Source organism: Mesitornis unicolor, unplaced genomic scaffold (assembly GCF_000695765.1).
Source record: "Mesitornis unicolor isolate BGI_N332 unplaced genomic scaffold, ASM69576v1 scaffold50221, whole genome shotgun sequence".
Taxonomy (NCBI): Eukaryota; Metazoa; Chordata; class Aves; order Mesitornithiformes; family Mesitornithidae; genus Mesitornis; species Mesitornis unicolor.
The window spans coordinates 1-13,009 of NW_010164084.1; the positions used below are offsets into that span (position 1 = coordinate 1).

General features: G+C 39.5%; 1 protein-coding gene across 1 annotated transcript; it reads left to right on the plus strand.

Moving 5' to 3' along the window:
• Positions 1 to 1,709: 1,709 nt before the first annotated feature.
• On the plus strand, positions 1,710 to 12,373 carry ZC3H6 (zinc finger CCCH-type containing 6). The gene is made up of 8 exons (XM_010194162.1): positions 1,710 to 1,827; positions 3,737 to 3,853; positions 5,151 to 5,262; positions 5,850 to 5,959; positions 6,759 to 7,012; positions 7,653 to 8,173; positions 8,441 to 8,680; positions 9,518 to 12,373. Exons 1-8 carry the CDS (start codon positions 1,753 to 1,755, stop codon positions 11,011 to 11,013), a joined length of 2,925 nt encoding a protein of 974 aa, XP_010192464.1. The 5' UTR covers positions 1,710 to 1,752; the 3' UTR covers positions 11,014 to 12,373.
• Positions 12,374 to 13,009: the final 636 nt, after the last annotated feature.

A 13,009-nucleotide genomic window follows, 5' to 3' on the forward strand; every position in this document is an offset into this window, starting at 1 on the left:
CCCCCTGGAGCCTTTCCGACTGGCCCAACAGCATATATTGAAGATCAGGTGTTGAGTAATATGTATGTAGTAAATGAACAAATAAAACCCTATTAAAAAACCAAGATCTTTGTTGTGTAACTGCTTGAGTAAGAAATCATAGGGCTGTAAAGTGACTTTTTGGTATAGTTTGTGAAAGTCTGAAATGAGATTTGGTTGGGGGGGTGTGTGGAATGTAAATATCCAAATTCCAAAACCTAATTTAGGCTAAAAAAATATGTATTCAGCATTTAGAAATTTTGATAGGTGCTTGAATACTTCTGTCAGTACACCCCACAAACATGGTAGTGTTCTTTTATTTTTCTTTTCACAACTTTTCTTTCATTCAAAGCTGGGCCAATACAAATACTGGGGAAACAGTGGAGTCCTACTGCCCTTATTTAATGCCTTACTTATCTAAGCTTAGTTGAGCAAGCATTCTTGCTTGGACCTTTCATGTGGTGTCTGATCATTTTCTTACCACTGTAGTGCAGTTCATTGAGCCAGCTTTCATCTCTGGCCTCCATATTATGAAGGGACTTCTGATTTCCCAGACGTTTTGTGTTACTAGACATTGCTGGGGGTGTGGAAAGTTAGGCAGTGGAGACGGTGCCAGCTAGCAATGCTTAACTGGTTCTCATTCCTTTTTCTATGATATCAAGTTCTCCATTCAGAAACTGTAGATTCAGTTTGCAAAATTTTCTCCCTTTAATCATGGCTAAAAGTTTGTCTCCTGGACAAAGTTTGAGCAGGGTTTTGTATGACGGTATAAATACCTTACTAGTTCTTGGGAAGATACTGGATGTTAAACAAAGATAGCGAGCTGTGTTGCATTTGCTACAGTGAAGATTTATTGCATTCTGTTTTGGTTCACAATAAAATAAATTGACAAAAGATTGGCAGAATCTTTTTAGCTGAGAAAAAAATGGCTTTTCATGTCCAAAATGGCTTTTCACATGCTGCTTGGTAATACTGCTTCAAAATTGCTATCTGCAAGTTATTCGAGGTGAAGTCAAAGTGTTTTCACTGGAAATCAGCCTTGCTGTCATGGGGTGGCTGCCAACCGAAGTGGGTGTAATGACCTCAGAGCTTTCTAACTGGTTTGCTTTTTTTAAAATTGATGATTAAGCAGATACTCTGTCTCAGTGATTTTAGTTGAGACTATGACTCCTGGCCTGCTGATAGCTGTGGGAGAAGCCTCTTGAGGCTTTCAAACAGTTATCATTAAACATTTTTATATTCAAAGCTCTTGTCATATTTATTAGATTGTGATCTCAGTTTTCCTGCATCTTGTGACGATGAAGTGTGCACGCACACTTGGGTGCCAGTTGTACTGGTTCTGTGTTCAGAAAGTGACCAAGCAGCACAAACTATCTGAAGTATTTGGACTGGTTAGAAATAATGTCTGCACTCCTAGTTGTGAGATGCTGCTTTGAACAAGACTAATTTTATGTTCAGTTTGTCAGTCTGCCATTGATTTGAAGAGTTTTTCAAAGAGCAGGCAGTTGCACAGATTGCAATTGCCTGGTGTAGTTGTAGTTGCCAGCTCATGATTCAAGACAGTATTTAGGAATTCAGCCTGCAAAAAGGGTCATATTTAGTTTGTTAGATTTTTCTGTATTTGGTGTCACTAGATAACCATTTTTACTTTCTGAGGTCATTTAAAGAGGTCATTGCTGTTTTCCAGGTATTTCTCAACGAGGTAATAATTACAATGTTGGTCGAGGGCGTGGAATGCAAAAGAAACTGAAGCGTAAAGATCGTGGAAGGGGACGAGGGGGCAATAAAGGATCTGATGGCTTCCATGAGGTGTGTGGAATTAAAGTTTTATTCCTAATGTAGTTATTTCAAATGACTGGATGCTTTAATTTATCAGAAGAGTATTTAAAAATATGTATATTTAAACTTGTTTCCCTTAGGAAGAACTAGCAGAAAGTAGTTTATGAGCTTTGGTTTTGAATGGTGCATAACTTCAATGTTAACTGTACCAGAAATATGGTGGTTTTCTACTACCTGTTCACCCCAGATTTTTCAACAAAGAAAATGGATGCCTTCACAGCTTTTTCCAGTTTCCATCTGAATCATGAAGAATTCTCCTTCTCTTTCCATAGCTGTGACTGTGGAAATGGAAATATATACGACTTTGGTTTTCATTTAGTAATTCTTTGCCCAGGAATTAGAGAAAACACAGTGTTCAGTATTGCCATGGTATTTGTAAGTTGTTACTCCAACCTTCATCTGAATGAAAAAAAAATATACAAAATTGGTGATTAATGGATCAAATTCATCCATGCCAAATTGTATTTAAGCCTGTATACTGCAACTGAAATGTTTTGTGGTTCTCCTCCCTTCTACACTGAAGAATGCACATGGCTGGCTGCTAGCTAATGTAGTAGTGTGTAATTCAGCCGTGTTAATTTTTCCCCGTTTGAGGAAACAACTTTCTGGGGCTCCTGGGTGGTCCCCATCAGATGTTCCTTTCCCTGCCTTGCTTGTGGTAGGGAAAAGAGCGGCTGTTTGGTCTGTCAGGATGATACGTCATTTGTAGGACTCCTTCCTGTTGCTGCAGAGCTTGTCTTGTCCTCCAGCACTGTCTCCCAAGCTGTGGGGATGGGTGGAGGTGAGGAAGCAGCTACAGGCAGGTCCCAGCAGGCAGAAAACAAAAAACTGGGCTGCTGGCTCCAGCAAAATAATGAATTCTGTGACACAGATGCTGAGCTGCATGGTGTGGTGGAGTAACCACCAAGACTTCCGAGCCACACAGCAATGTCCCTGGTATTCTTGGGGACACAGTGGGAGCATTTCAGCCTTCGTCGGGCTGTTGTGTCAAGGGCTTTGCGGTGTGGGATAGTTGCTGGTTGCAGTGCACCCAGAGAGATGGAGCATCATGTTTATGTGATATTTGCATTAACCTTGAAGAGGATTAAGTATCAGATTCACAGCTGCTTTGTCTGAAGCAGCTGAGATTTCTCTAGATTTAATGTATTCAGAGTAGGAAATGGATCTTGGCTGATCCAGAAGTGGCATTTCTAGCTTGAAGATAACTGCTTCTCAGTGTCATCAAAATCCACAAATCATTTTAATGTTAATGTTTTGTGACATTGCTTAATCTGCCAAGCAAAATGAGACCAGATGCTTGGCGTGCTGATGCTCTTGTGTGCTCATGATGCAGCGTGATGACTCCGGAGAACCACATTCCCGCTGAATTGTGCTGCTTCTCTGCTTTGCCTCATGCTATTAGCAAACAAATTTATTTTTCTTCTAAATGGAAGAAAAAGGAAGATAGATAATCTGGAGATGAAGGATTGGCAAAGTACATCCTTGTGGCTAAGGTGGTGATCTGGAAGCCTAGATGATTACTCAGCTCCTGGCTGTCTGTAGAGGTGCTCTTAATCAGGGTGCTCAGGAGCCAGCCCTGCTTCCCAGCATTGTCAAACAAAGTGTGGGATACTCTGTCTGTTCTTTGAAGTTACTTGTGTCTGTTGTATTTTATAAAGTTTCTGATTTGGTTGCATTTATAGAAAAGACACTGTATTAAAGTGGCTAAGAAAAAGTATGTGTATTTACCTTTACCATGAGCTGTGGGTATAATAATTTTAAGAACTTAAATCATGACATAGTTAATCGCATTTTGGGGTAGCTAGTGTACGAAGTACGCTGTATTTTTGCAAATGTGCTTAATAACTAATCATCAGGAAGATGTTCGTTTTTCTTACAGGACGGCAAGCCAATGAAGAAATGGGTTAATATGAGTCAGGAGTTCATAAATCAGCATACAGTGGAACACAAAGGCAAACAAATCTGTAAATATTTCCTTGAAGGGAGATGTATTAAGGTAATTATGTGCTGTGTCTGTTGGTTTGCTGCTTTGGTGTGAGGTAGGGGAGAAGATGCTCTGGGTTTTTTTACTTCAGCTGATACAAAGAAAACTTGAATGTTGAAATGCGGTGTTCTGATTTCTAATGTTCTGCATATTTATAGAGAAATGCTAACATACGTACTTGTGGAAAAATATCCCTTTCGTTTTTAATTATAACAAATTCTATTTAAATTATTGTGTTTGCTTATTAGTATATACAGTAAAAACATCTGTGATAGCACCACAAACTTATACTGACAATGTATCATATGTAAATATACATCACATCTTACCAGTATGGAATCTGTAAATAGGCAATGATTTCTGAATGTATTAGAATTTTTTTCTCTTTTATGTGCTACTGCTAATTTTGAAACACTGAAGGAGTTGCTTAATTATGCTAAATTATTTCTCTTTTTAAAGTAAATAGTGAGCATGTAGTAATAGTTCCCCTACCAAACAATCATCTTCCTTCAGCCAGCAAGTGGGAGGCAGCAGAAAGAAGAGAATGCTATTCAGAGCTGTCAGCTGTCAAGCAAAAGCCCTAGCAAGACAGTATCTTATTACATAAACAAACAAAAAAATGGCTCTTGCTTCATTTTGAAGCTTATGCTGCTGTGGAGCTGAATCCTCTGATGTCAGACTAGTTCAGTCAGTTAGAACACACACTTAAGAAAAACTGCGTGCTTCTTGAATAAGTGAGTGCGTCATTTATATTTGGTTACTCTGTGTATGTAGAGATAGAACATTTTCTGTTTCTTTTTCAAATGGTGAAAGTAAAGGTGAAAATTAGTATGTTTTTTCCCCAAACCAGAGGGGAATTGAAACTAATGCATTTGTTGCTGCCTTTATGAATTTTAGTATGCTCTGTTCAGTAAGATGAGTATTTGCTGCCACCTTCAGTTTTAAAACAAGGAGCTGAAAGGGCACTTGTTTATTTTTCATGAAAATTAATACAAAAAATACGCAAAAAACCTCTCCAGCAAAGTAATCCTTATGTATAACATGATATGGTTGATATAAACTTGATATTATTTGGACTCTATTTTCCCTATATGGAAGAGTCTTAATACTTGCTTGTTGGACTTTTAAAAATTCTCCTGCATACCCTTTAAACAATCAGATTTTCTGATCAAGTGCATAATTGTTTATATGGAAAATAAGTTCGGTAAAGTATGTGTTTAAATGTGTTTAAATGTTTTTCTTTAAATATAGAATGTAATTATTCAGCATTTCAGATTGATATGGGTTTGTTTTGTTTTTTTATTTATAGGGAGAACAGTGTAAATTTGATCATGATGCAGAGATTGAAAAGAAAAAGGAAATCTGCAAGTTCTACATACAGGGTTACTGCACCAAAGGAGAGAACTGCATTTATTTGCACAATATCCTTTAAAAAAAGGAACTTGAATTAAACTGGAAATTTATGTTTACACTTAACTGATATAAGGGATTTTTTAAAGGTAGCTATGTCTTCACTTAAGACACCATACCAAAGTCTATGTAGATTTACTACAAGAAGATTATTCTGCTGCTCAAATACTCTGGAGGAGAGAATATGTATAAAATTACTGGTTTGTTTGCGTTTTTTAAGGATTTTTAATATTTAAAAAGATAAACCGCCTTGAATTAGATGCATTTGTCCACATACTTTTAAAACCCTGATATGTTCTTGTTTGTTGTAAAGGACTTGTGTTTTATTCTGGAACTGAGACCTTCATCTTTTTAATCACAATTTTAGAATCAAGTCAAAAATAACATTCAGGCAGCAGTAATTAGTAATTATTAGTAGAAAGTTAAATGGAACTAGGAGCTAAGTTGGTTATTAGCTTTCAAAATTCAAGATATTGCTTTGGAAACATTAAGTATTGGTGAAGAATTAAAGGATAGTTGCCAGCTGAATTTCATAAACTTGCTGAACAGTACAAACTGCAAATCGAGCTTTGTTGGGAATCCTTAATACATTGCTTACATGAATTCCCTTGCAAGTTCTACCACACAGGAGCAAAATGCTATCAAGGAGATAAGTGCAAATTTTCTCATGCTCCTCTGACTGCAGAAACAAAAGAGCTGTTGGACAAGGTGAGCAATTCATAGTCTGTAAACACAAAGTTTGTTGCTGAGTAGGGGGGAGGTTGCTGGAAATTTCCGTGGGGTTCTTGAGGAGTGTGATGCTGAACACTAATGGTGTTATTCTTCCCTGTTGCTCTTCAGCACAGTAAGTCTGTGACAAGGTTCAATACCAGGAATTCCACTTGCCATCAGTTATTCAGTTTTTTTTCAGTCCTGTCAGACTAATTTATTTTCACAACTCATGTTTCTGCTTCTGAACTTTTTTTTGCATCCCTTGCTATGGAAATCTTCACATACTCTGTAACAATTAGTGTGGCTTTCATGTTGTCTATGTTTAGCTGTCTGGAAGTTAGATATCATCTGACTGACTTCAGCACTCAGGGTGGAGAAAGGAATGAGTTGTCTCTGAATGATTCATGAAATCCTGACCTTTGTTTTAATTAGGCTATTTGTGTCTCTCTCCCGTTACTGTACAACAGGCCTTAGCAGGACAGTGACGTGAATTTAACACTAGAAACTTTATGAATCTTAGACTAAGTCCTTCAAATTCTGTCATTTAAAATTACTGTTTGAAGGAAATGGATTTGTGTGAAGCCGTCCCTTCCTGACTACAGAAGTAGTTGTCTTCCTGACTGTGAATCGGTGTCCTGCAAAACAAGTAATCATAGATTGACAGTTCCTCTAAGTTTGATGTCAATATATAGCAGTGTTGTAGCAGGTAATTCTATTTAAATGGAAAGTGCAAGACTAAATTGAATTGTGTGTTCTGCAAAATGAATGAAGCGTTTGCTACACTGCTTTGTTCTAGGTTTTGAATAACGAGGAGGAACCACAAAATGAAGATGAGAAAGAACTGGAGGAGCTCAGAAAGCGTGGCATAGTTCCTCTCCCTAAGCCACCACCAGGTGTGGGACTTCTGCCAACCCCACCAGAGCAATATCCGTTTTCTGAGTCTGACATAGAAAATTATCAAGATCCTTCAGGAGACTATAAGAAAATCCCATCTCTTTTTGAAATAGTTGTGAAGCCTACTGTGGATTTAGCACACAAAATTGGAAAAAAGTACGTTTCAGAATTTTGTATACAACTCTCCTTAGAATGCGGCTGCATAAATATTTAAACAATGCTCTTTTTTTCTGTCATAAGTATATACCTCTGAGTGTACTGCTAAGCTAATGATCTGTCAAATATTGGCTATCATAATTATTGACTTATTAAATGCTTTCCATAGAAGGGAACTTACTGAGCCTTGACATTTCAGAAAGTCACTCCATTGGCACTTGTTTTGGCTCTGTGCCCGCCTTGCCTGTCTCCATTTGCAGGTTGAGCAAAGTCCATCCTCTTCTAAAATCCTTTTATAGTTTGCTTTTTCTTGACCGAAGCCAATGGATGCTCTTGGTGGAGGCTGTTGGCCTTGGGATATTTAATACTCTTGTTGCAGGAAATGTCCAGTTCTGCGTGTGGCAGTATTGGAAAAATGTTCTACTTTCAGCCAAGCTCTGTCATGTGTTACGATATATATGTAATGTATATAGTCACTGTCTTTGAAAATTATTTTGTTTCTTTCAGATTTTTATCGAACTTAGGATCAAATAAGTATGAACAGGCATCTGTTAAGAGTGAGGAGGGGGAGGAGGCAGCTAACAGCCTGTCGATCTTTGTAGGTGCAAAATTTGATTGACTAATTTTCTTTTGCCTCCAGGCCACCGACCTTCTATAACAGTGGATCACCACCAAGACCACCGTTTCAGGGAAATGACCCACATTCTCAGCATATGTATAATCCAGGTTCAAGTCCAGGGCCGGGACCGGGCATGTCACAAGGACATAATGGGCCACCAATGCACCCAGGTTCTCCTGGACATCATCCGTGTGGAGGGCCTCAAGGCCCAGGCATGCCGCAGAGTCCTCCCATTCAGGGTGTTCCACCAGGCTTTCTCGGACCGCAGAACCAGAGTGGTATGCCTATGCAAGGACAGCAAGGTGGTCCACCTCTCACCCCACCAGGTCTTGGTGGGTCTTACAATGCCCCAGGAGTTCAAGGACATATGGTGAATATGCCGAGAGAGAATCACTGTCCTCCGGGGCCACAGTACCAGCAGATGCCTGGTGAACGACAGCCCAACATGAATTACGAGCCTATTCAGAACCCAGCTGATTTTTATGACAATTACTATTCTCATCAAGCCGTGCATAACTTCCAGCCAGCTAATAACTCTGGTGGTAAGGACATTTACAATTTGTTGTTCCTTGATGAGGTGCTTAGCAGTTGTGTGGTATTTAAACATCACGGCTTCAAAGCTGAGCAGCTGCAAGAAAGAGCCAAACCTCCTGGAATATCTTCAGCTTTTTCAGCAGACATTTTCCAGTCATGTAATATAAGTCACATTAGTCTTGCTTTATTGCATTTTATGTTTTCTCTCCTCTGCTGTAAAAGCTTGTATAGGATGGCTTCTAACAGTTTGGTTTTTGGTTTTTTTTGTACTGCAGATGGAACATGGCATGGAGAATTCACAGATCACCAGGCTCACCTCATGGCTCAAGAGTCGCATCAAGGTGGAAGCGAGTCGGACTGCATGAGTAGCCATATGGGCCATAAACCAGCCATTAACGTACCAGATTTTCTTCCAGCAATGCAGAAGGCCCTTTATGTAAGACTTAGTCAAAAGCATCAAAGAGATGGAGACTCTGTCAGCAGCCAGGGTCAGAGGGTGATGAGCAAAGACGAAGGTAAAGATAATTTTGTTAAGAGTTCTAAACACACTTACTGATCATGTATTAGCCTGGAACAAGCCTGGTGCACGAATTACTGTGAATGTGCAATTGCCAACTCAAATAATATTCTCAGCTGAATATACATTCCAGTTCGAAGTAGAAAGAACCGTGGATAATTTTAAAATATAGTTTGTACTTTTAAAAGGCTCTGTTGTTGATAGCTCAATTGCTTATTAAAATCCCTGATTGAAACAGAAAGGTTATTATTTCTAACTGCCAGTACTGCAAGTGCATCTTAGATTCTGTTTATTCAGTTGTGCCTCTTAATCTTTTTTTGCATATGCTGTTTCTCTAGAGCAGTGTTTTTCCCTCTGTGATATCTGAAATTTGCAGTGTTTAATCTAAGCGTCTCTTCTGTAACCTGGACAAGCAATAGGCCTGCAGATCAGATTCAGCCACGCAGATATGTTTGCCCCTTGGCCTGCTCCCTGCTGCACCCCACAATGCATTTTCATCAAGACAGATTTTAAATGTTCCTTTTTTTCCATAGTACTGATAGAAGTAATTCTTTGTCAGTGGGTTATTTTCCCAAGTCAGCTGACAGAGAGGTATATGGAGAGAATGCGGCAGAATTTGGGAGTATCTCAACTAGCTCTATTTTTTTATTATGTCAGTTCTTCATTTAAATTGATTTTTGTCATTTTATATTATGGTTGTTATAATACAGGGAGTGATGACTCAATATCAGGCCTTTTCAGTTTGATTTTACTGAGAAGTTACCCTTTATATGAGTAATTGTGTTTTATTCCCTGGTGATCATTTGCTTGAATATTTTTATTTTTATTTCCTAAGATGACAATGTCAACTGGTATTCCAGTAGTGAAGAGGAAGAGGGGAGCAGTGTTAAATCAATACTAAAAACCTTAAAGAAGCAAAGTGAAAATTTTAGGAATCGGCAGCAACATTCCACAGAGCAGCACGTGCTTGGTATTCCTACTGATCCGAGGCTGGCAAAAGAAAAAGGTGTGGGGCCTCAGGCTGCTGACCCAAGACTTCGGGCCTCTCCGAGGTCCAACCCCAGAAAGCCTGAATCCGCATCCATGGACCCACGGCTGCGAGATCCCAGGATGCACAAGGTCAGCGAGGGCAGCCACGCCAGCTCATCCCTTGGGGGAGCAAAGGTAGATGTACACCACACGCACACAGGAGTTAAAGTCAAGCAAAAAGGGATGGACGATGACGAAGAGGACTCGGAAAGAGAACTGAGAGAAAGAGCTTTTCTGATACCTTTGGAACCTTTGCCTGGTGTAACGCTAAGGGATCCCCGATCTCAGCTGAGGCAGTTCAGCCATATTAAAATGGATGTCACCCTGATGAAACCAAACTTTGCCAAGCATATTGTGTGGGCGCCTGAAGACTTGCTCCCAATACCTTTGCCTAAGCCCGACCCCGTCTCTTCAATCAATTTACCTCTTCCTCCACTCATTGCTGATCAGAGACTTAATAAACTGCGGAATTTGAAAAACGATCCCCACCCAAACGCGATGCCAGCTGACCCACGACTCGCTGCAAAGGCAAAAAACAACTTAACAGGCAGGAGCGGCTATTTGGATCCTTCTGCAGAGTCGCATGCCAGTAGCTCAAGCAAATTAGGAGATCCTCGCTTACAAAAAAATGTCGATCCCAGACTCCACAGACTGTCAAGTGCAGATACGCATCATGGAGTTGCGAAGGATTCACACCCTCCGAAGTTTGACCCCCGCCTTGCCAGGTCTGCCGCTGGCTCATCGCAGCCCTCAGAAACTGCAACTACTAAACCTGACCCAGATGCTCTGCCTCCGTACGCCCCCAAATTATCATCGAGTGGTGTTAAGCTGGGAAGTCCAGGCTTGATACTGAGCGGTATTAGTTTGTACGATCCAAGAGATCACAGCTCGTCATCGGACACGACTCCCGCGAGTTCGGGAGAGAACGGAGAGAACCAGAAAAAAAGTATTTTGAAAAATTCTGGTAAAAATGAACCTGGTCTCTCAGAGGATTCATCGCTACAGAAGGCTGCCTCAAATGTGGAAAAAAATACAGAAGGATCAGCAGAAGCTACTTCAGATAAAGCAAATAGCACCAGTAAATCTCAGGCTAAACACTCCAGCACTGCACCTGCGGTGCATAATCTTCCTATCCAAGCTTTATCGGGATTAATCAGACCGCAGTACAGCGACCCGAGGCAGGTTAGACAGCCAGGACAGGTAACTCAGACACAGGAGAGCGATCCGAATGGGGAGTCGGATGATAAGTCCTTAAAAGATGTTTTCAAGACTTTTGATCCAACTGCTTCACCATTTTGTTAGCAATTGATTTTAAGTCTTTTTACTGTTGTGAATATTGCAGTTTTCTGCTGTTTTGTAACTGGTTTACCTCTTTGCTTTTATTTATTTTTAAATTATAATTATCAACACTTTTCAGCTGCTAATCTCAGAACCACATGCAGTTATACAGTATGCTATAGTGTTTGCAAAGCTGTGGTATTTTCTATATAATACTTTTCCAATTTCAGGGAGACTAATAATTGACATGTAGGAAAAAAATCCCAATCATGTATCGTATTAGAGCTGATAAAAGCACTTTCATTGTAAATAAGTCATTAAGAAAGTCCGAAGCCCTGTATATGTGTGAGCTGTCCCTTTCATAAATGACATTTAGATATGATTGCCACATTTGTATGATTGTATAGATACAAGCAATAGTATGTACATTACTGTGAGAGACGCTGTTTGACAAGGATTGTCTGATGCATCAAGCCAAACTTACTAACTGATTTAAAACTGATGGAAATGATTTAAAAGGAAAATGTTGATCCTCCTTTTCAGATCAGTTGATGTAAGACGTTGACAGTTTTTATTCATGCAGTCAATATTCTTAGTGTAAAAGAGACCTATATCACATATTGAGGATTAAAAATGTCATATCTTTTAAAAGTATTTTATTCTATGCTGTATATAGAAGAAATTGTGAAGTACATAACTAGAAGAAAGTTACTGTTAAAAGTGGAGAATACCGAAGTTGTCTAATACAGAAAAAGGTTTTTATTTAATTTTTTCACGCATACACAACTCTGATTAGTGCTATAAGTTACATTGTGGTGTTCATGTATTTCAATGTATTTTTGTATTCAGCCGCTTAATTTGTATTGCTTTTTTTGTATTGATGTAACTGCAGTACTTGTATTCATGGTGTCTTTATGACATTTTTAACAAAAAAATTAAAAAGGGTACAGTTAAAGTCTGGTAACGACTGTGATGTTGACCTATTGGCAGCCAGTTCAGTGCTGGGGAGAGTAGTGGGGGTGTTTGAAGGATGAAGGTGATGAAACCTGGTTCCAGTACAGTTGCTACACTGTGTTACTATCAGTGGTGGGTTTTTAAACTAACCTTGTACTGAATCCCAATGGAGTTTGCTTCCTGCATGGTTCCAAGCTCAGACTGCCGACTTGGAGAGAGCTGTCATTGTTCTCTTACTACAGTTACCAGCATCGCTATGAGAAATGTCATGCATGCTCTTTAATTTCTGAAGATGTTGCATGCCGGCACAACTGTCCGCAAAACCCCTCTTGTTTTCCCTTTTGGAATGCTTTTTATATAGAGGAAATGTAGTCATACCAAGCTAGCTACATTTACAATAAAAATTTGCCGTCTGCTCAATTGCCATCTGGTTCCCGCCCACTTGGAATGTTTCTTTGCATTAAGTCCTTGCTGTGGTGGACCCTTTCCTCTTAGTTTCTGTTTGTTGGCCCAAGGAATGCTTACGACTGGGACAGTATAATGTTTATCACATTTTCTGTGGGTTTGGTTTCTTGCGCCTGTGCCACAAGCGGTAATCCTGGCAAAGATTGCAAGTGTCTTGCATTGATGAGCAGAGCTTGGATGAATGGAGGGAAGCTGTTGACTTCTGTGAGTGCAAAACATGGCAGAGGAGACATTGCTGGAGGCAGCAATGGTTTCAATTTGCCTTCCTGTTTCCCCAGAGTGTAAATTGTATTGATTTTTTTGATGCTTTGAATTGCACTCACTCAAAATAATTGAAAACTAGATAACAGACATGAAACTTGGTTGTTATTTTGGAGTAATCTATTAGTTCTACATAATTACTTATTACTTCTACATTTGATGACAAGTGTGGCTGTTCAAGAATTTAATCAAAAAGTGAAGCCAGCAGGGGGAAAATGGAATTAGTTTGGAAACAGCACATGAGTTGATGGGGGAACAAAGAGAAAAAGTGACGGTACTGAAGCCAAATGTGTGGTTTCACATATAGATGTGGAAAGTACTTGCAGGATGCGCAGCTCTA

What these genes read in the sequence shown, in the direction of transcription:
- ZC3H6 (XM_010194162.1), top strand. Translation starts at nt 1,753, where the DNA reads ATGCAAAAGAAACTGAAGCGTAAAGATCGTGGAAGGGGACGAGGGGGC. An exon ending in GAACTGCATTTATTTGCACA is followed by an intron (nt 5,263 to 5,849) that starts ATATCCTTTAAA and finishes TACATTGCTTAC; the next exon opens with ATGAATTCCCTTGCAAGTTC. An exon ending in CAAAAGAGCTGTTGGACAAG is followed by an intron (nt 5,960 to 6,758) that starts GTGAGCAATTCA and finishes GCTTTGTTCTAG; the next exon opens with GTTTTGAATAACGAGGAGGA.